The sequence below is a fragment of the Sorex fumeus genome, unplaced genomic scaffold (genome assembly GCF_029834395.1).
Source record: "Sorex fumeus unplaced genomic scaffold, SorFum_2.1 ptg000006l, whole genome shotgun sequence".
Lineage (NCBI taxonomy): Eukaryota > Metazoa > Chordata > Mammalia > Eulipotyphla > Soricidae > Sorex > Sorex fumeus.
In genome coordinates this window covers 57,736,542-57,760,037 of record NW_026606063.1, presented here as the reverse complement: position 1 = coordinate 57,760,037, position 23,496 = coordinate 57,736,542, and the positions used below count along the sequence as shown (strand labels likewise).

At 46.7% G+C, this 23,496-nt stretch overlaps 1 protein-coding gene across 1 annotated transcript; it reads right to left on the bottom strand.

Annotated features, from left to right (window-relative positions):
- Positions 1 to 348: 348 nt before the first annotated feature.
- Positions 349 to 22,207, bottom strand: STARD7 (StAR related lipid transfer domain containing 7). Its single transcript, XM_056122712.1, has 8 exons — positions 21,888 to 22,207; positions 14,097 to 14,305; positions 13,589 to 13,638; positions 12,380 to 12,490; positions 12,218 to 12,300; positions 10,969 to 11,068; positions 4,295 to 4,379; positions 349 to 2,416 (listed from the first exon to the last, which is right to left on the bottom strand). Exons 1-8 carry the CDS (start codon positions 22,190 to 22,192, stop codon positions 2,232 to 2,234), a joined length of 1,128 nt encoding a protein of 375 aa, XP_055978687.1. The 5' UTR covers positions 22,193 to 22,207; the 3' UTR covers positions 349 to 2,231.
- Between the last annotated feature and the right edge of the window lie 1,289 nt (positions 22,208 to 23,496).

Here is a 23,496-nt window from a genome sequence, read left to right as displayed (position 1 = left end):
ATAGAACCTGGGCATCCCACAGACCTGCCCCCCTCCCAAATTAAACTCTCAGCCATGCTCTTAACATTGTTTCTTAACAGTTTCTTCTATGCTGGTCCTTCCTTAAAAGCTAAGAGTATGGATTAGTGGATCAAGAGATTTAAGCTGTTAGATTTAAGCTGTTTTAAGCTGTTAGACTGGTCGCCTGGAAAGGTTCCAGGATGTAAACAGGTTAAGTTGCATGTCACAAACCCTGCTCCACAACCTCCCAGTGACACCCACCTTCAGATCAGACCTAGGAGTAGATAGGAAGGATAAGCCCAACACATATGTTCCCACCCACCATGTGCTCAATGACAAAACTCTTTTGTACCAATCTTTATTTATTCACACATTTGATAAAAATGTCACAGGAGTGAAAATCATTCAATGACAGAAGCAAATGAACAGACCGAGCCCCAAGTGTAAAGTCCAGTTGCCGAGAAATCAGATCCCGAGCAGCACACAGTCTCTTAGCACCTACGGACTCACACACTCGCACATGCCCAATACCCACAGGTGCCAAGTCAGACGCAGCCCGGGACTCTGCCCTGACCTCTCTCAGGTCCTGGAATGGGAGGAGAGCAACGACCAATGGAAATAGGCTCGACGCGCCTCCCTGCTCTGCCACTGACCAGGGAAGGCAAAGCATGAAAGCCGGGCAGTTGTTTTTCTTGGCACAAAACTTGACAGGCAACAAAGTGTCAACGGGCTTCAGTTAGTCTCAGGTTTAGATCCCTTTTTCAGTAACACAGAAAGGTAGCAAGCAGAGAGAGAAAGGACAAATCTAGCTGTTTAAATTCTAAGAAAGTGTGTGTGTGTGTGGGGGGGGGGGGGGGGGGAGTTTAAATTGTGATCCCTGTTCTCCTAATAGTAGCCAGGCCAATTCATACCGTCTGGATGTGAGTCCAACTGAATAGTCGAGTTTGCTTTTATTTTAGCTCAGAGGAGAGGAAAAGAACTTTCTCAGAGGAACTGACACAAACTGAATTCCCATTACAGCAGCATGTGGGGTGGAACTGTGAGTTTTCATTTACACAGCCTTGGAGAGCTTCCAGGGAGAAGGCCGACCCCCATTCTCTGCCTCAGCCTCCTTGGCGTCCAGTCTAGCCTTAAGTGTGAAAAATGCCTGAATCAAAATTGGTTTTCCAAGCAGACTCTGAAGAAATCCCATTTACATCCACAATTACTACTTTTTGACATAAATTTATCTAAAAATTAAAAAAAATGAAAAAAAAAAAACTTTTTTGAACTGAAATTAATGTATTTTGAATAAGATCTCCACTGACCCTTTTATTGTAACACTGCTGACAAAGAAAGCCACTATTTTTTTTTTCTTTTTTGGGTCACACCTGGCAGTGCACAAGGGTTACTCCTGGCTCCGCACTTAGGAGTTAACTCCTGGCGGTGCTCAGAGGATGCTGGGAATCGAACCCAGGTCAGCCACGTGCAAGGCAAACGTCCTACCCGCTGTGCTATCTCTCCAGCCCCGTTCTTTTTTCAATTTTTAATTTTTTTCTTTTCAGAAAGCCACTTTCTAGAAGAAAGTATTTACTTCCCCAGGCTCTTGATAAATGTGGACTAATGTTTTAGAAGATGAACCAAAAGAATATGATGCATGCATACAGAAGAAATAGTCAATTCAGAGGAAGCTGCTTTGGACTGGGTAAGTCAATGGGGCTGAGAGAGACATTTCTTGACACAAACCTGATGTCCCTAAAGAGAAGCAAGGCAAAGAAAAGGCACTTACACTGCCAAGCAACAGTTCATATCTATTCAACACCAGAAACGTTACCAAGAGCTTTCCATGACCCCTCCTGAAAGACTCAACCAGACCTTCATACTTTCCAACTGGGCCTTCCAAACTGAAGAAAACCCAATACTGCTGAAGATGTGATGGTAGGAACTGGAATGTTGGCAGAGAAAACTACTCAGGAAGCACATATACAAGCTGCCCCCTTCTGGACCAAGGAAGAAGGCTTGTTCCAGATTAGCTCAGTAAAATACTGAATTTAAAATGCCTGCCCTGAGACTCTGACAGTGCCCCCAGGGATGTCTCTTTCTCTCCGTTTTGATCAAGAACAATAAAGGTTCTGAATAAAATCAGAAGCCAGCTACTGAATTATCTTGCATGGATGGTTACAGCCAACGCCCTGATCTGTAGCAGAGCGACAAGTTGGGCTAGAAGCCCAGTCCTCCTTCTCCCAAGTCCTTCAAGCATACTCAATCCGGGCAGGGCCACAGCTACCCTCGTTCTTCCGCTCAGATGAGGTGGTGGTGGTCTTGGCTTCACTACCCATTTCTAGAGACTTAGCAGAGATATAGTCCTTCACTTTGATCTCCATGTTCTTGGCTTTTAAAGTGGCTGTATGCAGCTTCTCCAGGAAATCTGGCATACCTATTGGGAGAGAGAAAAATTACACAGGCTGACATACAATCTAGTAGGAGGCTCAAAACTAAAAGGCCAGGTATCTGTGAGAAAGGGCACAGGTTGTTCCTTAAAGAGGGTCCAGAAAGACAGTACAGTGAATAGGGTGCTTGCCTTGCACGTGCTCAACCCAGGTTCAATCCCCAGTGTCCCATATGGTTGCCTTAAAAGGAGGGGAGATGAGGGGAGAGGGGGAAGGGAAGGGGGAGGGGACACGGAGAGGAGGACGGAGGGAGAGAGAGAGGCCTGATTTCAACTTTTGAAGTGGCATCTGAGTCCCTAAATGTATAGAGTGAAAATAACCCATGACCACTGACCCTTTGATCAGGTCACATACATTCCCAAAGACTCTCCTTCAGGTGATTAAATATCACACAGTGCTACAGCCTTTTTAAGCATCTACCAACTTTAGACAAATGCCAAATAGGAACAACTAATCCTTTGTTCATTCTCCTCTAGTGCGAGAAGTTGCCTACATTGAAAGAAAACTCAAATGATACTTTTCAAGGCAAAAAATGAGGAGAGGGGAGCTGGAGAGATGGTACAGCGGGTAGGGCATTTGCACTACACAGAGCTGACCAAGGTTCAATCCCTGGCACCATATGTGATCCCCTGAGCACTGCCAAGTGTGATTCCTGAGTGCAGAGCTGGGAGTAACTCCTGAACACTGCTGGGTGTGGCCAAAAAGAAAAAAGAGAGAAAGGTGTAGTAAGAGCCGTGAATACAGTCTGTCATAGAGGGAGTGCTCTGTTCCCATGCTAGGTGGCTGTGCCACGTTTTCTTTTTGGTTTTGGGCCACATCCAGCAGAGCTCTTGGGGCAAATGCAGGGGATCAAACCCAGGCAAGCGCCCTACCTGCTCTGTTCCTCTACAGCCCCTACAACCACATTTTCTACATCCGCATTTCTTATGGCCTCCACCACCACTAACTAAAAAGAAAAATACTAAATGCACGAATGTCCATCCTTGAAGAATTAAATATTCTTAAAACTTGCTATGTTTGAGACTCTGGAATTCTGAGTTCTCCAAACCGGAGGTGAAGGCTCTGACATCTACCCAGTGTTCCCTAAGGAGGTGCCAGTTAGACAAGCACTCATCTTTTTTCTTTTCCCCTTGAGGGAAGATCTGGGCCACACCCAGCAGTGCTCCTTGGGGTTGTGCTCAGGGTTGCTTCCAGTGGTGCTGGGCTGGGAGGGAAAAGGGGGGCAGCCTACGGTGCCGAAGACACAATCAGAATCGGCCACATGCAAGGCAAACACTTTCACTCCTGTATTACCCAGATCATCAGTACTAAAATCTGTCTGCCACTAAGAAGCTAAAGAGGGGCCAGGACTAGAACTCAGTGTAGAGCACGTGCCTTTCCCATGAAGCCCTGGGTTAGATCCCCCACACCTGGGGACAGGGGAAGGTAGAGAAAAAGAAGTCTGACCCAGGGGACAGAGAGAGTGCGGCAGGTAAGGCGCTTTGTCTTGCACTCAGCTGGGCCAGGATTGATTCCTGGCATCCCATGTGGTTCCCGTAGCAACATCAGGTGTGGTTCCTGAGTGTAGAGCCAGGAGTTAACCCTGCCCATTGCCAGGTGTAGCCCCCCCCAACCCCAAAAAGTCTGATCCAGGTCCCAGGCCCAACATACAAGTACCCTTTCAAAGACAGTCAGTGGGCTAAGTGCATGCACCGCATAGAGGAAGACAGAAGGACCAGGTCTGACCACTCCCGCCAGCCCCAAACCATGTGCTGCCCCCCCGCCAAAAACAGCTAGAAGGACAACCAAGCACAGAGTTGGGCATAGCCCCTGACATCCACCAGGCGTGGCACAAAAAAAAAAACAAAAACCCAGTACCCACTTACCACTGGAAACCATCCAACTGACGCAGTATCGAGGAAACACAGTCTGGGGGTTGTCACTGTATGTCAATAAGTAGTCAAAACCGTTCTGGAAAAGAAAAGTGTGGAACTATTATGTATGATATTATAATGGTGGCTACATGATGTTAGACAATTTTTAATCCTTACAGTACTATAACCTATTAAGAGTGCATCTTAATGCAATCTGTAAACTTTACTTGATAATACTGCTTTACTATTTAGAGTAAGAATGCCAGATTAATAAAATGAGGCTAATAATTGGGGGGAAAAAAAAGACAAAGCTATATTAATGACACACCACAACCTTCATATCCAGAACCACAGACTAACCCTGACCTGATTTGGGACAAAGTATCTTTTTTTTTTTCAGAGTACCATTTCTTTTTTTTTACCTTATGCAAGAGTAAATACTAACGATCCAAGAGACTGCAATCCATAGTAAGGCTCACGTGCACACTGCTCCTCAAAACGGGTCTGGGCATTGGCTCCTAGCGTCCCAGTCCAGAGATACTGCTAAGTGTGGCACCCCAAGTTTCCTCCGCGTGCAAAGTACATGATTTACGCTGAACACCTGCTTTCCTTCCCGGGCCCCGGAACTGGAGCTCGTGCAAGGCAGAGGGGATCTATGGCACCAGCCCCTGCTAACAACCGTGGGCTCTGACTCGAACAATCTCAGCTGCTGCAGTTCTTCCCCTGCCGGAGGACTGTACTCTGTGTGAAGCTTCCTCAGAGGAGGGCAGCACTCTGACTGCAAGGTTCATGCTCCCTCTCATTCTCTGGTTCAGCCCTGTCACTGAAGGGCCGGGCATTCAAGAGACTTATAGGTGTTCTGATCCTAGGAGCTGCCTGAAACAATGATGGTTCCCCCAAAGAGCTAAGAAATAACCATTTTGGGGGCCAGAGAGATACTACAGTGGATAGGGTGCTCGCTTCGCACATCATCGTGTTCGATCCTCAGTACCCCTATAGTCCCCCAGCACTGCCAAGAGGGATACCTCAGTGTGGAGCCAGGAGTAAGCCCTGAGCACCACTGGGTGTGGCCCAAATCTCCCCCCTCCGCCCCCCACCCCCAACACACACATAAAAAAGAGAAAACTACGGGGGGAGAGGGGGTCACAGCTGGTAATGCTCAGGAGTTACTCCTGGTTCTACACTCAGAAATTAAACTCCTGGCACTGCTTAGGGGACAACATGGGACGCTGGGAATCAAACCCAGGTTGGCCGCATGCAAGGCAAACACCCTACCCACTACACTATATATAGCTCCGGCCCCAGAAAACCACTTTTTTTTTTTTTGAGACTGGGCTTGGTTTGGGGAACTTATCCAGCAGTGCTTGGTGATCATACAGCTTCTGGGCCCCTTGGATTCAAAGCATGAGCTATCTCTCTGGCCCCAGAAATAACCACTTTTATGTCCTCACTTTAAGCAAACTCAGTGGCAGAGGTGTGACTATACTGTTGGGCCTCTACATCCAAGTCTCTTTCCTCTGAATAAACTGCTTAATCTCGAGTCACTTTAGTCAAAACATAGTCAATTTCTTGGGACCAAAAGATAGTACAGCTGGGAGGATACTTGCCTAGCCTGTGTGTACAGGCCAAGCCAGGCTCAACCCCCAGCACTACATCTGACCCCCCAAGCCCTGCAAGGAATGAGCCTTGAGCACAGAGACTGAGCACCACTGGGTGTGACCGTAAAACAACAATAACAGGTGCATAAGGCTGGAATGTGGCTCAGCAGCAGTGTTCCCAGCACCACACACACACACACACACACACACACACACACCCTGCAGTAATATACACTCACTGCATATTAATGAAGTTATTAGGAAGGAAGGGTAAAGTATGTCCAGTAGGAATAGTACTCACCACAAGGACAGTTATTAAAACCTTAAAAAAAAGATCCTGGAGAGAAGTATTTTTGGTCACCCAATTAAAAATTTCAAGAACAGAATCTAAAAATCTCAAGAACAGAATCTAAAAATCAAAACTTTCAAGAAAAATTTCAAAATCAAAAATAACGTGAGAACAAGGAACCTAACTATGGCAATAAAAACTCAAGAGACGACCTATTTCAAGTGACTTTAAAATTTTAGAAGCCAGAGAGAAACTGCAAGAGGCAAGGCACTTGCTTAGCATGCAGCCATGTCACCAATGACCTGGTTGTAATTCCTAGCATCACATATGGTCCCTGGAGTGGCCCAACAAAAATAGGGCTGTAAAGATAGTACACTGACGGGGTAGAGCACTTGCCTTTCCCACTACAAGGTGCGGCACAAAAGCCTTCTCCCCAAAAAATTTATCAAGCTTGTAACTATGCTACCTAAAAAACAACTCAAGGGGGCTGGAAAGATAGCACAGCGGCCGACCCGGGTTCGATTTCCAGCATCCCATATGGTCCCCTGAGCACCGCCAGGAGTAACTCCTGAGTGCAGAGCCAGGAGTAACCCCTGTGCCCTGTGCAGAGCCAGGTGTGACCCAAAAAGCAAAAAAAATAAAAATAATACATTTTTAAAAAAGTCCATTATTTTGGAAATTAGGAAATATTAAGGACACAAACCAGGCATCTCCCTTCTCTACTTATCTATAGGAATTTATTAATTAAAACAACTTTCCATTAAGGCATTCCACCTTGTAATTGAAAAAATTAATTCTATAATCCAGCATCAGAGAGAGTTCAGAAGCTAAGGTGCTTGCCTTACGCACGTGTTTTGATCCCTGGCACCACACTGACTGCCCAACACACTGCAGAGGTTGAGCTCCGAGCACACTGGATACCAACTGACTCAATCTGCTTTTCGTACACCTTAATGAAATAATGGATCTGAGCTACTATGAACCACTTCTAAATTCACAAAGACAATGAAGACATTACTTGCCCTCTAATATCTTGCCCCAAACAAATGAGTAAGATTATAGCAGCCAAAGGAAATAACAAGAAACACAATCAACAAGAGTAAGGACAAAGGGTAAGGAGATAGTAAAACAGTTAAGGCACAAGCCCACATGTGCCCATCCTGGTTCATTCATCACCGTCACTACATGGTCCCCCCCACCACCTTGGCAGGGAACAGCCCTAGAGGCCTCAGCACCACTGGGTGTAGGTCTAAGGTTGGGGGGGTGGGGAGGTTGTCCCCAGTAGCACAGCATTTGGGCCCTTGTACTGCACCACTGGCCTGGTTAGCCAAGAATCAGCAGTGGGGCCACCAGGCTTCTCAAGGACAAACGGAAGAGTACAAAGAACCCTGACTTCCTAATTTTCTATCTTTATTGATTTTAAACCAGGAAACTAGGGGCAGAACATCTGCATGACCCATCCTTGGAGCAGGGCAGAAACAAACGAGTATAAATCACAAAGTTATGGCAAGAACAGAGCAAGAGGGGCTGGAGTGATAGCTCAGTAGGTAGGGTTTTTGCCTTGCACGCAGCCGACCCGGGTTCGATTCCCAGCATTCCATATGGTCCCCCAGGCACTGCCAGGGGTAATTCCTGAGTGCATGAGCCAGGAGTAACCCCTGTGCATCGCTGAGTGTGACCCAAAAAGTGGATAAAAAAAAAAAAGAGAGAGAACAGAGCAAGAGCAAGAGAGTAAGGCTGGGATCACATTAATAAATGTATAGTAAATGTATGGAGTTCAAAGCAAACTATTAATCACTGATTGTACCAATTATCGTGCATGTTAGCAACCACTGAATAAACACATTTCTCCTAGAAACATGTCTGGCCTATAAAAGCTCTTTGTGAACTGCATTCAGGGCTTGGCCTTTCTTGGTGGTAGCCAGGTTGAGTTCCCAAACATAAATAAAACTGGCCCTCCCTCGTATCTCTCCAGTGACAAGGTCTCTTGGTCAAACTGCTACAGCAATTACAAGCAACTCAGAAGTGTTCTAATTTGCTTCCAAAGAATGGGGGCGGGGGGGGGGGGGCAGGGATAGGAAAGGGTAGAGAAAAACAACTCTGGCCATGAGTTTATTATCACTGGAGCTAGGGATAGAGATATACTATTCATTATACTATCCCCCAAATGCATTTTTTAAATACATTTCAAATTTCAGTAATTAAAAACAAAATTAAAAAGTAAAATAAGGGGCCGTAGCAATAGTACAGAGGGCAGGGAATTTGTCCTGTATGCAGCCAAACTGGGTTCAATCCCTGAGGGACCTCTATGGTCCCCTGAACACTGCCAGGAGTGATTTCTGAGCACAGAGCCAGGAGTAACCCCTGAGTATCACCGGGTGTGACCCAAAAGGGGGAAGAAAAAAAAAGTAAAACAAAACATCATATTTAGCTGAAGGAGCTACTTTCCACTGGACCAATCCAAACTCAGCTGCTTGGTTTTCAAATCTCCTCTGCGCAGGGTCAGTGAAACGTATCACTCCTCCCTCCCTAATCTAATGTACCTCTGAACACATGCTCATCATGGACCAACTTCCTGTTTTCCTCTACCCACGAGAACCAACCCAAGTCCAACCTTTTTATTTACAACATGTCACAAACATATGTCACTGTCACTGTCTTCCCGTTGTTCATCGATTTGCTTGAGCGGGCCCAGTAACATTGTGAGACTTGTTACTGTGTTTTGGCATATCGAATACGTCACGGGGAGCTTGTCAGGCTTTGCAGTGCAAACCAGATACTCTCGATAGCTTGCTGGGCTCTCCAAGAGGGGCGGAGGAATCGAAGGCAGAGGAATTAAACTCGGGCCAGCCGACCCGGCCGCATGCAAGGCAAACGCCCTACCCACTGTGCTATGTCACTCCAGCCCAAATATATGAGAGGAATTAATTCTATCAGATGGGGATGCAGCTCAGCATTAGAGTACCTTTTTTGCATAGGTGAGGCCCTAGGTTCAATTCCTCACACCAAAATAATGAATGCTCTTGACTCATAAGCCTTAAAAAAGGTGGAAAGGTTCATGCAGATCATTTCTATTATTCTGCACCTTAGCTGAAAGAAATTCGCTGAGTGCTGCCAGATGCAAGACCCTTGGAGGTGCCAGCCCAATTATACCTCAATTGTTTCACAATCATAGTTTCAAAAAGCACATCTTGGGGCCAGAGCGATGGTACAACAGGTAGGGCGTTTGCCTTGCACCCGGTCGACCCGGGTTCAGTCCCCAGCATCCTATATGGTCCCCCAAGCACCGCCAGGAGTAATTCCTGAGTGCAGAGCCAGAACTAATCCCTGAGCATTGCTGGGTGTGACCCAAAGAGCAAAAGCAAAAACAAAAAAAACAAAAAAACAAAAAAACACCTTTTTCTTTTTTTCTAGATGGGCAATACATAGACATGGTTCAAATTTCAAAAGTAATACAAGTGAAGAAAGTAAGGCCTAAGCTGGCCACCACACTCCTTCCCTTATCACAGCCCCCATCTTCCTCAGGCTAAGGGGTCAGCAAGCAGCAGCTGCAGTCATCCTCCTTTGCTATGCCTAAAGCAAGCGTTGGCAAACTGTTTACAACACACCACAAATGATCCTTTTGTCCTTTCTCATATACATCCATACATATTTATGTGACCGAACAAGTCTCACGAAACATATCTGCAATTCAATTTTCATTCTATCTTTAAAAAAAAAGGAAAGGAAAAAACATCAGGGGTCAGAAAGATAGTACAGCGGGCCCAATCCCTGACATTCCATAGGATCCCTGGAGCAGGGCCAAAAATGATTCTTCATTTCACAACGCTGTTTCAGCATGTCTGATTGGGGGGGGGGTGGGTCGTAAACTCTAAACAATAATTGTGCATCTTCTATCGAAATAATCTATCTAGTCAAAGTAGATAGAATATTAACTAGAACTCATCTGCCTCACAAAGAATTGGAAGGGGTGGGAGGTAGGGGTCTATTGGGGTTCGGGGTTAAAAATGAGTATTGGTAAAGGGAAATGTGTTTGGTATCTACATGACTGAGACCTAAACCCGAAAGCTCTGTAACTTTTCCCACAGTGATTCAATAAATAAATAAATTATAAAAAAAAAAAAAAAATGATTCTTAAGTGCAGAGTTGGGAGTGACCCTTGAACATCGACAGGTGTGCCACCGCCCCCAAAAAACTGTCAGCCATGGGGCCAGAGATAGTACAGGGGTAAGGCACATGCCTTACACATGACTGACAATGCCCAGCACCACATGGTCCGCCCGCAGGGCTTCCAAGTACTGAGGCAGTGTGGACCACCCTGCAAAAGCTAGTCATCATGAATTACATTAATTATATCATTCAGTTATGGACAGCAATTCGTGGTTTGAAAAATACTTCTTTGAATACAGTACAGAAGTTGGCGCCGAAGGTATAGTACAGTGGGTAGGGCGTTTGCCTTGCATGCGGTCAACCTGGATTCAATCCCTGACACCCCACATGGTTCCCCGAGCACTGCCAGGAATGATTCCTGAGTGCAGAGCCCTAAGCACCACCGAGTGTGCCTCCTTCCAAGAAGGGTTCCCAAAGCCTGGTTCCCAGGACATTAGCATTAGATTCACTTGGCAACTTCCCCAAAATGCCAACTTGCAGACCATATCTCAGCTCTTTTAACGAGCTCTAATGGAGTCTGAAAAATACCAACTTTCAGAAAAGTTGTCCTGTAACTCCCTAGCTCAAAGATATTCCTTGAGACAATTCCAAAATCGTAGGTATCACCTCTTAGGTCCTGTAAAACTCACCTCATCAAATGACTTGTGAGGACGGATAACCATCTGGGATTCATATGACCTGACCCGCACAAATTCTGGAGACTCTGGCACACTAGGATGCTCCACCGCACTGGGAAAGAGGAAAATTAAGAAAACTCTTAATAATATCTACATACAAGTCATCATTTAAAAAAGAAATCAGCATTAGGAGGAAAACGTAAAAGTTGGTCCCTAATTTCTAAAATAGCAGCGTCACCAAGATTAATAAATACAAAGAAAGTTAAAAAAAACAAAATAGGTTTGAGCTCCGCTGGTGAGTCGTGGCTCATTTTGTACTGAAGAAAGCGCTTCTTGGGGCCAGAGAGATAATACAGCTGGTTTAAGATGCTTGCCTTGTTGAGGCCAGAGAAACAGTACAGTGGGTAAGAGCGTTTGTCTTGCACACAGCCGACCCGGGTTCGATTCCTGGTATCCCATAGGTCTCACCAGGAGTAATTCCTTGGTGCAAGTCAGGAGAAACCCCTGAGCATTGCTAGGTGTGACCAAAAAGACGAAATAAATTTTATTTTATTTTTCAAAAACGATGCTTGCCTTGCACACAGCCAACCCAGGTTCAACGTTACATATGTTCCCCTGAGTATGCCAAACTGACCCGATTGCAGAGCCAGGAGAAAGCCCTGAGTACAGCCAATTGTGACCCTCCCACCACACCCCCCAAAAAACAACAACAAAAAAGCAATTCTTTTAAAATTACCAAATTAGGAGCTAGAGTGACAGTGACAGTACAGTGGGTAAAGCATTTGCCTTGTATACAGCCAACTTGGGTTTGACCCCAACATACCAGATGGTCCCCAGAGCCAGAGCTAGTAGTAAGTCTGACCCTGCTCAGTGTCACCCAAACAACAACAAAAAACTACCAACATTAAGGAACCGAAGAAAAGGTTAAACAAAAAGGCAACGCCCCCTTCCACCTTTTTAGACACCACCAGTTCCAGCCCACACATATTCTAAGTGGGATGCCTGGGTTCTTAGTCCTATGTGAACTTCCAACACAAACATCGATGAAGGACACAGTCATCGGACAGTGGGGAAGGCGCTGGCTTTCCATGACCTAGATTCAATCCCCGGCACCAGTAGAAATGATCCCAAAGTACAAAGCCAGAAATAAGCCCTGAGCACTGCCGAATGTGGCCCAAATCCCACCCCACCCCATACCCCCCAAAAAAACAAGAAAAACTGAAAGCACTCAGCAGGACCCACAGGGAAACAACAGACATACCGCGACACCAACACCATCACGTTGTTTTCCTGATCCACACTATACCGCCGAACATAAACATAATCCCGTGAGTACATAGGATACTAAAGAAACAGAGGGGCAGGATTAGTATTATGCTCAGGTGATCATCGTAACAGTGAAACCAGAAGTGAAAATACTCACAGGGAAGTGAGTTACCCAGTGAAGAACCTCAGAACCACTAATCACGTCCCTCTCAATCACTTCCAGCTTGATGACCAGCGCATCCCACTTTTTTCTATATTCTGTATCCAGCTGCAGAAAGAGAACACCATGAAGAGTTGAGAGAGGTCACGAATGCAGCACACTACAGAGTGCATACTGTATGCTTGAAGCCCTGAGTTTGAACCTTGGCACTCTCCCCCCTCACAAAAAGAAAACAAGTCTTTGAACAGATACTCTTTACTTTTATTCATTAAGTACCTGTACTGAGAAAGTATAGATGCTTCAATGCTATCAAGGACACTGCTACACCAACAAAGAAAACTGGAATACAAACATGAGCACCACCTCACTGCTAAATTTTCTGCGGTGGTGCGTCATCGGGTAAAACAATAGGCCCTGGAGCCTAGTGGGAAGGGCACTTGTTTTGCATACAGATGACCCAGCTTTGATCCCTGGCACCCCATCTGGTCTTTCAAGAAAGCCAGGGGTGATCCCTGAGCTCAAAACCAGGAGTTAGCCCTGATTACTGCTGGCTATGGCCCCAAAACAAATCAAAACAAGAATAGGTCTAGTTGTTTTTTTGTTTTTTGGGTCACACCCGGCAAGGCACAGGGGTTACTTCCTGGCTCTGCACTCAGGAATTACTCCTGGCGGTGCTCAGGGAACCATATGGGATGCTGGGAATCGAACCCGGGTCGGCCGCATGCAAGGCAAACGCCCTACCCGCTGTGCTATCTAACTCCAGCCCCAAGAATAGGTCTAGTTTTAGGAAATACACACTGAAGGGTTTAAGAATAAAAGGCCATGATGTACACAACTTCCAAGATGTTTAGGAAAAACTAAAAAGCAAGGGTCCAGAGATGTAACTCAATGGTAGAGTGCTTGCCTTACCTGTGTGAGAGGTCTATGCTCAATCCCTAGCATCACCAAAAATGAACGATAAACCGAAATATAAAGCCTTATAAAGTATACCAAAGTATTCAAATCTATTTCTCGATCGGATCTCCCTAAGAGCCTATGAAAGGGCGGCAACCTATTTCTACTGAAAAAATAATTATAGGTCAAATGTTTGCCAGTTGCTATCTGACACTGGATGATGTATCTGAGTCAGAGGAATTAGTTCTGGGTGATGATGAAAGGATTCCTAGGCTTAGAGGGTCCAAATTTAGGAAGAAAAAGTAGCCTTACCTGAACATTGAAGAACTGCCGGGGTGTCACATCTGTGTAGGTTCCAAATACTAGAAAGACAAGAAAGAGAAAGGTATGTGGGGGGGTGATTTTCTGCCATATCCAACAGCACCTGGGAGAACATGTGATGCCATGGGCTGAACACAGGGTTTCCACAATAAAAGCTTGCACTCCAGTCCTCCAAGCAATCTCCCCTACCCGGAAAGGGGACTTTTGTCTCGCTAATGATCCACCTTATCCTTAGGACTAAGCTGCATTTCATTTGTAGAATATTAGGCAAGATTTTAGTGGTAGATTCAAAAACTAGAAATCCCACTGGAACAGGAAAGTAAAAGAACCCAGGAGAGCCAAGAAGACAGTGAGCCCCATGTCATAGGAGAGAGAAAAATGGAAATTAACAATCATTCTGAATGGTTCTAACAATCAACAGAACACTTCAGACAAGCAACAGCAGTCCTGCACAGCGGGCGAACCCTGGCGCCAATGACCAGCACTCAGGCTGGCTCACCTCTGTACTGGTAAAGATGGGAGCCTGTAATTGGGCGCCGCCACAGCTTGAAGTGTTTCTTTTCCATCACCATTTCCCATGGCTGTTCTTTGGCCCCCGAGTCTTCATTTCCTTCCGTTTGAGATTTTGGTTCTGGAGGGTGGCGTCCAACTCCAGGGCTCTCAAACACATATGACATTTCCTCCAACCGTTTCATCTCATCAATGGACCTGGAAAGAGAGCAACAGGCACGTGTGCCGGAGTCAATCCTACAAAATGAAGCGCTCACACACAAACTTTCATGAGAACAGTGCATGTGTAGACCTTGGTATGACTTAGTGGTAGGACCAAGTTCTTCATAGTGAACTAAGGCCTATCCTGCAGGCACGAGGTTACATTCAGCTTGATCCATGGCACTCCCCACCCCACCAAGTACTATCCTGGGGCTGTTGGTGAGCTCCCTGGTGCATAACCAAGCGTGTCAGACTCGGAGTCATCTTAACAACAAATGGAATGGGAAATAAACAAAAATCCTCATTTAAATAAAAAAACAAGAGTCAGAGCCATAGTACAATGAACGGGTAGAACTTTTGCCTTGCACGCACCCAATACAGTTTCAATCCCCAGCATCCCAGACGGTCCCTTGAACACCACCAAGAGTGATCCCTGAGCACAGAGCCAGGAGCAAGCTCTGAGCATGGCCGGATTTGGCCCCAAAACAAAGAAGAAAAATAAAGAACAGGGGGGCCGGAGAGATAGCACAGCGGGTAGGGCATTTGCCTTGCATGCGGCCGACCCGGGTTCGATCCCTGGTGTCCCATACGGTCCCCTCAGCACCACCAGGAGTGGTTCCTGAGTGCACAGCCAGGAGTGACCCCTGAACATCGCTGGGTGTGACCCAAAAGGCAAAAAAAAAAAAAGAACAAAATAATGACATGTGTTTATAAAAAGATCAAATGTAATAAAAATCTGAGTTCTTGTGTTTGAATTCCAGTCTAACATTTACTAGAATACTAAATTACTTAGACCAGACCCAATTTATGAACCCATAAAATGGGTAATAATAGTTACGACTCAAGTGATACTATAGTACTTGATTATAAAAACTAAATTTTATGTGCTTAATACCTGGCATATAAATAGCCCTCAGAAGTTAACGATTACATTTATGACTCTAAAATGCCACTGATACCCTCTGACCATTTTTTATTGAGTTGTTTGTCTCTCTAATAACATTGTAAAAGTATGTATATGCTTTCCTTCTTTTAAAAAACAAATACAATTCACATACCTCCATACCCCCTCACAGAATACAATTCAGTACTTTTTCACTAAAGTCAAAAAGATTATACTTGTGGCCAGAGCGAGGGTACACAAGTATGACCTGCCTGTTCTGGGCGCTTCATATATATACATGACCCAAATCTTATTTATTTATTTTTGGGGGCAGGGTGCATATCAGACAGTACTCGGGGCCTACCCATGTCTGCGTTCAAGGATCACTCTTGGCAATGCTGCTCAAAGAACCATGTGATGCTGGAAATCAAGCCCAGGTCAGCAGTGTGCAAGAGAAGTAACTTACCTACTGCTCTATCACTCTGGCCCCTCATTTTGCATTATTTTCAAGGCCCATTAATGTCGCACTTTATTTGTGTTTTGTTGAGGAATAGTTTGTAAACTATGGTGAAGGGAAGGTAACCCTGGTAATGGTAATGGGTAAGAGTGTGGTTGGAACAGGCAGAGTGCCTGCCTGAAATTCAACTATGAATAACTTTGTAAATCACAGTGCCTTAATGAAAAGTAAAAAATCACTGAAAGACAAAATACCTAGACAAGACTCTTGAAGGGTCTCAATTTCTAAAGTCTGACATGGTAGGCATGTGAAGGAAGGAAAACCTCTGAATCATGTAACTCTGAAATGCATATGTCAAATCTGCTCAGATTTGGTGTCAAATGGGCATCTAAACCTTGTTATTCAAAAGGACTTAAAACAGAGAGGACAAAAAGATTATTCCCAAAATAGCAGAATCAGATTATTAAAAAGATCAAGAAAGTTAATCAATGCTTTCCTTTTCCCAAAACTAAAGTCATTTTAATTATTTGAGAAAGGCAGAGAGACATAAAAACTGAAGGTACGAAAATAAAACAAGCACAACCGTGTCGAGTTTATCTAAGAGAATCCTGCCCCCACTAGAGCTTACTAAAAGGTCCAGAATGATCCAAATAAAGCCATCACTGAAACCAGAAATTTCAGTTAAGACCCAGATCACATGATCCCCTCACCTCAGATCTCAATTTTGGGGGGGGGTGTCACACTCCACAGTGCTTGGGGGTAACTCCTGGCTCTGCACTCAGGAATTACTCCTAGCGGTGCTCGGGGGACCATATGGGATGCTGGGAATGGAACCCGGGTCGGCCGCGTGCAAGGCAAATGCCCTTCCCGCTGTACTATCACTCCCGCCCCAGGTCTCAATTTTTTTCAGTGGGGACGGACACACAGATACACACATGGACTATTCAAAACAAATGTTACTAGGGAAAAAAAAACTAATAGCAAAAGGATATTAGCTAACTCTTTGCTAACTGCTTAATAGTGAAATAATGAAAACAAGTCCCCAAAATTTAGGTTAGCTTAATGTAACACTGATGATCAGTATCAGTAAAATATCCTAAAGTGTTGTCACCAAAAAAAGGCCAAGTTAAAGACTTTTTTTTATTTGCTCATTTATCTAGCATACCACAATGTTCAAATTATTCTAAATGCCCTGTAAATGGGAAAACAGTCCATTTTCTTTAAGAACTTTGCTGACAATCAAATTCTTAGAGCAAGTGCCTCACACATGGCCAACCAGGTTCATTCCCTGGTACCCAAGATGATCCTCCGAACCCTGCCAAGAATGGTCCCTCAACAGAGAGCTAAGAATAAGCCCCAAATACAGTTGGGAGTGGCACAAAAAAAAGGGAGTTAATATAATATTTCCCCCTTAGCTGTTCACATTTCTTAACTTCCTTCCTCTTTTTGTTCTGGTAGATTTTAATGTTCCAAAACAATAAAAGTACTATTGTGTTTTTCTGTAAAACACATGAATACCAGCTTGTACTAAAAATGGTGACTGCAAGTTATTTTGTTTCACAGTTTAATAAGCTTATTTTTTGTTTGTTTTTGAGCCATGTTCTGGCAGTTACTCCTGGATCTGTGCTCAGGGATCACTCTTGGTGGGCTAACAAACACCTTACCTACTGTACTATCTCTCTAGCTCTACTTAATGTTTAATAGAAGCCAACTGAGTGAGAATACCAGCACAAGATCGGGGGGTGGGGGGGAGTGCAAAGGTTTCTCTCCTGCCTCTGTGAGCAGGGACAGTATGTGGTGCGCAGGGGACCATTTCTGGTGCTAGAGATAGAACTGGGGCCAGTCTATGCAAGGTAAGTGCCTTAACCTATTTTATCTGTCTAGCCCCATATTGATTCAAGATTTAAAAGACATTTTTATTCCCAGAATAGGTCCCATCAATGAAGTCAGTTTATGCAAAGTACTTCTGTTCTCAAATTAGTTTGCTATTGCTAGGCTTATGAGTTCCTTATTTTTTGCTTTAGTTTTTTGGGTCACACCTGGCGACGCTCAGGACTTACTCCTGGTTCTGCACTCAGGAATTACTCTTAGTGGTGTTCAGGGGACCATACTGGATGCCGGGGATTCCCAGGTTGGCCTCATGCAAGGCAAATGCCCTCCCCGCTATACTACTGCTCCAGTTCCTCAGTTCCTCTTAACATGTTCCTCAGCAAAAAGAGAAGCTAAATTATTCTTTTTTCTGTTGTACAGAAACTCGTAAGTAGAAACTCATTTAAAAAAACAAACATAAGCTTTAAAACACATTCAAAGTAATATCCTACATACCCCTATATCCAATACCAATGAATAAAAACAGTAGTATAAAATTAGTTTGCCCCAGGCTCAACGGAGCTGGAAATGGGTGACCTCCCCCCACGTCCCTCTGCTTCTGGCAACTTGGCAGTCACGTCCGCAAACTGACCCTGGTGCCATATAATCTCATTAACAGCCACGATCCAGAGACTCAACAATAAATCTCTCAGAAGAGAGCACAGAACGATATGCCATAGAGATGCCTCTAGATCACATACCAGGCTGTGTCTTTTGGGGCCAACTCAAACGGGGCTGGTGAGTTCCTCTCCCTACCCCAACAGCGTCAGCCCTGGCAGCTGAAAACCTCCAGAACTCAATCACTGCCATGCTCACGGCCGCTCTCCACACACTTGGAAAGGCCTCACCCACAAGTGAATTTACTCCATTTGCGGCCTCGAGACATCTCATGCTTTACACCACTGTTATACCAAGAGTAGCACACCACATCTGATGGGGCTTAAAGCAGAAGGCAACCAATATTACGGGCAAATTTATAAACACACATATATAAATAAGTACACAAGGCTCAAGTTTTAACAACATGTTAGTAATCTCTTATAGAAGGGTTTAATGGCTCATGGGTGAAATACAAAATCTTCACACACTTTCCTGTAAGAAAATTTTTTACATCATTTTTAGTGGATTATTTGTAACAAGCAATACAAAATAAATTACTTCTGCTTTGGGGGCAGGGTTTGGGGTTCCAGATGGAAACATTTTAAATGTGGTGGTGGCGGGGTTGGAGTGATAGTATAGCGGGTAGGGTGTTCGCCTTGCACAGGGCCAACCCAGGTTCAATTCCCAGCATCCCATATGTTCCCCTGAGCACCACCAAGAGTAATTCCTGAGTGCAGAGCCAGGAGTAACCCTGGTACATCGCCAGGTGTGACACAAAAAGAATATATATACGCACACACACATATATATACATAACTCAAACCAATATATAGTTGGATATTATTTTATTTGCATATCAAAGTAACAAATCTCAAGACAAACAACTTGATGAATTTTTGTTGTTTTGTTTTGGGGCCACAGCAATGTTCAGGGGTTACTACTCCTGGTGGTGTTCAGGGGACTATATGGGATGCCAAGGATCAAACTACGGTTGGCCACGTGCAAGGCAAACACCCTATCTGCTCTACTATCATTCCAGCCCATATTTAATGAAAATTTAAGTGTCTGAGTCAATTCAACCATGAACTCATTAAAGTGTTGTTAAATGAAGGATCATGCTATATAAAATTCCCATAGTGAAGTGGCTTTCACCTAATTTCTTGAAGTTTCAAGATTGTTTAATACAAGGCTTGTAACTGTTTATTTACTAGATTAGAACCAAAAGTGTTTCAACTGCTCCCTAAGTTTCAGAGTCTGAAAAGAAAGGAAAATAGAAACAGTGGGCCTGTCCATCTCTTGGCTGAACTCTTTCTGCCATAGTGACTGACTCAAACAAATGTTTACCTCATCCATTTCCTATCTTCTCCCCTATGGAGTTCCCATAAGTGGGAGACTGAATGAACACAAATTCCAGGACATATCCACAATAAAAATACATGAAATAAGTTCTTCCCACAGCAAACTTAGGTGATCACAAAATACTCTTCTGTTCATTTGACTCCGAAAACCCTACCAAATAATGAAAACCAAAAGGTTCAAATCTTCATGCTCATTGTGAAATCTTCATGCTCATTGTGAAAACAATCAAAATTGCCCATCAAGGTCACATCACCTGGGCCCAGAGTGATAGTACAGCAGGTAGGGCATTTGCCTTGGCATGCAGCTCACCTGGGTTCGATCCCCAGCACCCCATTATTGCCCCACAAGCATTGCCAAAAGCAACTCCTGAACTGAGAGCCAGGCGTAATCCCTGAGCACTACTGGGTGTTGATCCAAAACAAGGAAAAAAGGCCACGTCATCAAGTGTTGAAGGCTGTCACACTTCAGGAGCAATGTATGCCATCTGGATATCTGGATGGCCCTTATCATTGCGTTGGTAGGTGTGCCCATCCAAACTGTGGCACTGGTGGCCCAGAGAGTGAATCTGTATGGTACATGCCTAAAAAACCTAGCTAAACAAAAGGGGTTAGAAATAGATCTCTGGTCATTGAACATATCTAGGCAACTGAACCCCATGAACAAACCTAAGAACTCTCCCTGTCACTGACTTAAGATTTACTATGGAGAAGTCAGAATGTTGCTAAACAAAAATTTCTCACACCTTTACTTCATTAAACAGGTAAGCAATAAAAAAAATACTAGCAGAAAATTGGCAAACTCCCTACCAGGCTTAAAAAGTTTACATCTTTTGTGAATAAAGCTTTTTGTGATTATGATTTAAAATGATCTGAAAATTATTATTTTCAAAATAGTCATCCAGAGGCTAGACGGGTAATACCGTGGGTAAGGGTTGCCTTGCATGCAACCAACCCAAGTTCCACCCCAGGTAGCACATACAGCTCTCTTGAACCTTGCCAGGAGTGACCCCTGAACACTGCCCCCCCCCCCAAAGCCATCCATCCTGCTAGGAAAAGAAACGCAAGTTCTAAAAATAGACTTGTATTTTCCCACATGGTGTTGCACAAATAGCTGTCTGGCATCTTGGCTATTCCACCGCCAAGGAGCAGAGTGCTAACTTTATTAAGCTTATTTCCATTTTTAACTTAGCCCAGAATGTGGACTACCAGAAGCACCGTCTAGAATAAATAGACTTGTGTGGGATTTATCCGGAGAGAGGATTGTGCTAAATCCCTCAAGTCAGTTTCACAGTTTTAGAGGGTGGAGTGTGGGGGGGAAAAGGAAACAGATTCACACCGTTATAAAAAGAAAATAACCAAAAAAAAAAAAAAACCCCAAAACGGAAAATACCGGACAAGAAGGGTACCTCAAGGCGCTCTGCATGCTTTGCAGGGGCTCTGATCTTGCTCCCTGGGAGCTCGCGACCTCATAAACCAGCTCGGAGCAGCCCCTAAGGCTCACAGGCAGTGCCCATCACCACCAAAAAAGAAAGAGAAACAATGTAACAACATTGAAAGCAAGGCTTTGGGACAGGTGCCAGGGACGGTGTCACCCTCCCTATCCCAAGCTTCCAGGAAAACTAAGGGGTCTCAGACTTAGAAGCAGAGATCGTCAACCCAAGGCACAACTCTACAATTTCCCACGAGGCCCGTGACATTCGCAGCTGAGGAAGGGGTCGCCCGCACAGCTCTCCTTAAGCTCTGTATTAGGACAACAACAATGACCTAATTCTTAGGCTGGGTTATCCCCGAGGGCTAAGGCCCGTCTAGCCTCCCCTAAATCGGCCACAAACGATCAAGGAGCTCGCCGGACATTTCTCACCGAATTGCACACGGAATCACGGGGGCCGAGGAGCCGCATAACTATGCACCGAGCCCACGTCCGAAAAGGCTGGTTCGCAGGTGCACCTTTCTGGACAAGTTTGTTTTTTAAAGGTTACACCTCGCGGGGCTGGAGCGATAGCACAGCTGGTAGGGCGTTTGCCTTGCACGCGGCCGACCCAGGTTCGATCGCTAGCATCCCATATGGTCCCCCGAGCACCACCAGGAGGAATTCCTGAGTGCATGAGCCGGGAGTAACCCCTGTGCATCGCCGGGTGTGACCCAAAAAGCATAAAAAAGGTTACGCCTCCTTTGGCCCTCAGCTGGAACGTCCCGATTCAAAGACGTCCTGCGACACCTGGTCATTCCTAATCCCACTCCTGCAGTGAACGGAGAGGCGAAAGGGAACAGGTCCTGGCTCCAACAGCGACAGCATCGCCACCTGCCAAGCCCCCCCACCCCCGTGGGGAGCGCAGAGCGGAGCCGGCGCGCGGCGCAAGAACGAGCCCCACGAGTGCCCGCCCACGCGAGCCCCGCAACCCCCGCGCCCACCTCTGCAGCTCCTCCTCCTGGATCCTCTCCTCGTCCCACACGAAGACTCCGGCGAGGGCCGACATCAGGGCAGTGGCATGGCCCGGGCGGCCCCGGAGCCGACGCCACAGGCGGCCGAGGAGGACGCGGCGCGCGCTCTCCGAGTACAGGCGCCCGTAGAGCTGCGCGATCTGCTGCGCGCGCCGCACGCGCAGGCCCGTGACGAAGCTGCACTGATTGGCCAGCAGGCCCAGCAGGCCCCCGCCCCGCGCCCCCGCGCCCCCCAGCCAGGCGGCCAGCGCGGCCGGCGGCCTCCGCGGAAACATGCCGAGCCGCGAGCGCCCCCAACACACACACGCACGCACACACGCGCGCGCACACGCACACTCTCACGCACACGCACAGACCCGCCGCGCGCCTGCAAGCGAGCGCGGCCTCCCGGAGATCGCTGCCCTCCGCCGAGTCTCCCTAAAGGGCCGGCGCGGAGCTCAGCTCACGGCCCAACAGGCCCTTCTTCATCTCTCTGCAGCAAGCCACTCAGAGTCCCCTCCGGGGGGAAGAGTCCGCAACGGGGGTGGCCCCGCAACCGTTGCACCACAGGCACCTCCACGGCTCCGGCCACGAACCGGGGAAGGCCGGCGGCCGGTCAAGCCCTGTCGGTCAGCCCTGCCTTCCGGGCGTCCTCAAGTCGGCGGCCAGAGCCGCGGTGCAAGCGCGCGCGGGAAAGCGAGGCCGGCGCCGAAGACCCCAGGAGCACGGCAAAGTCCCAGCCGTTCCGTGTCTTGCCACATGCGCGGCCGCCCCACTACGTACCCTCGTCTCCGCCGCCTGGGTCCTGATTGGACGCCCTCCGCTCTCTCGGCGGTGATTGGCGCTGCCAAGTGCTCGTCAAGCGCCTCTTCCCGCCCCCTGGCGCCGCGCGCCGGAACCCTAGCGCTAGCAAGATAGGTGGCGCGGCGGCGAGCTGGCTAGTCAAGGGCGCCTCGGAGAGTGACCGTCGGACCCTCCGCCGCCCGCACCGCCGCCATCTTCCCGACCCCGCCCCCGCCGAGGGGGCGCGGCCAGGGGCCTGTTAGAACCCGGCGCGGTGCTCGGTGCATCCTGAGAGGCGGCGGGCGCGGGGGGGTAAGGGGGGTGGTCGCTTCATTCTCGAATTGGAGACCGCGGAGCTCCGGAGGGGTGTCCCAGCTTTGGGGGGGGGGGGTAGTGCCCGTAGTGAACCCTGGGGCTGCCCTCCCCGAGCACCCCAAGACAAGAGTGGACCGGTTGATGTCAGAGTCCAGGACCCTGTCCCCGGAGCAATGTGGGCAGAGCAACGGAGAACTGCAGTGGCGCTTTGGTAGAAAGGGCTGCAGAATAGGGGTGCGGGATGGCCAGTTCCCCAAATGGGGGAGGAACTTCACTTCCCTCCACCTTTGTTTGACTCGAAGGTGACTGCGTTGACGGGAAAGAAAGGCATTTCCTAAAACGCTGCCTTGTACCACCAGGGACGCCCTTGGGCGCTCAGTTACCGCTTCATGCCCACCCCTTGTAATGAAGCTCCTTGAGGGACACTAGGTATCCCCCCCACACACACACACACACACAACACGTGCTTTACTGACCAACCCCAAAATGCTGCAAGCATATC

Excerpts from the sequence above, each read along its gene's own strand:
- STARD7 (XM_056122712.1), bottom strand. The coding sequence starts at position 22,192 with ATGTTTCCGCGGAGGCCGCCGGCCGCGCTGGCCGCCTGGCTGGGGGGC. Across the intron at positions 13,639-14,096 it reads CCATCTTTACCAGTACAGAG|TATTTGGAACCTACACAGAT; the intron begins GTGAGCCAGCCT and ends TTGTCTTTCTAG. Across the intron at positions 12,491-13,588 it reads GGCAGTTCTTCAATGTTCAG|CTGGATACAGAATATAGAAA; the intron begins GTAAGGCTACTT and ends CTCTTTCTGCAG.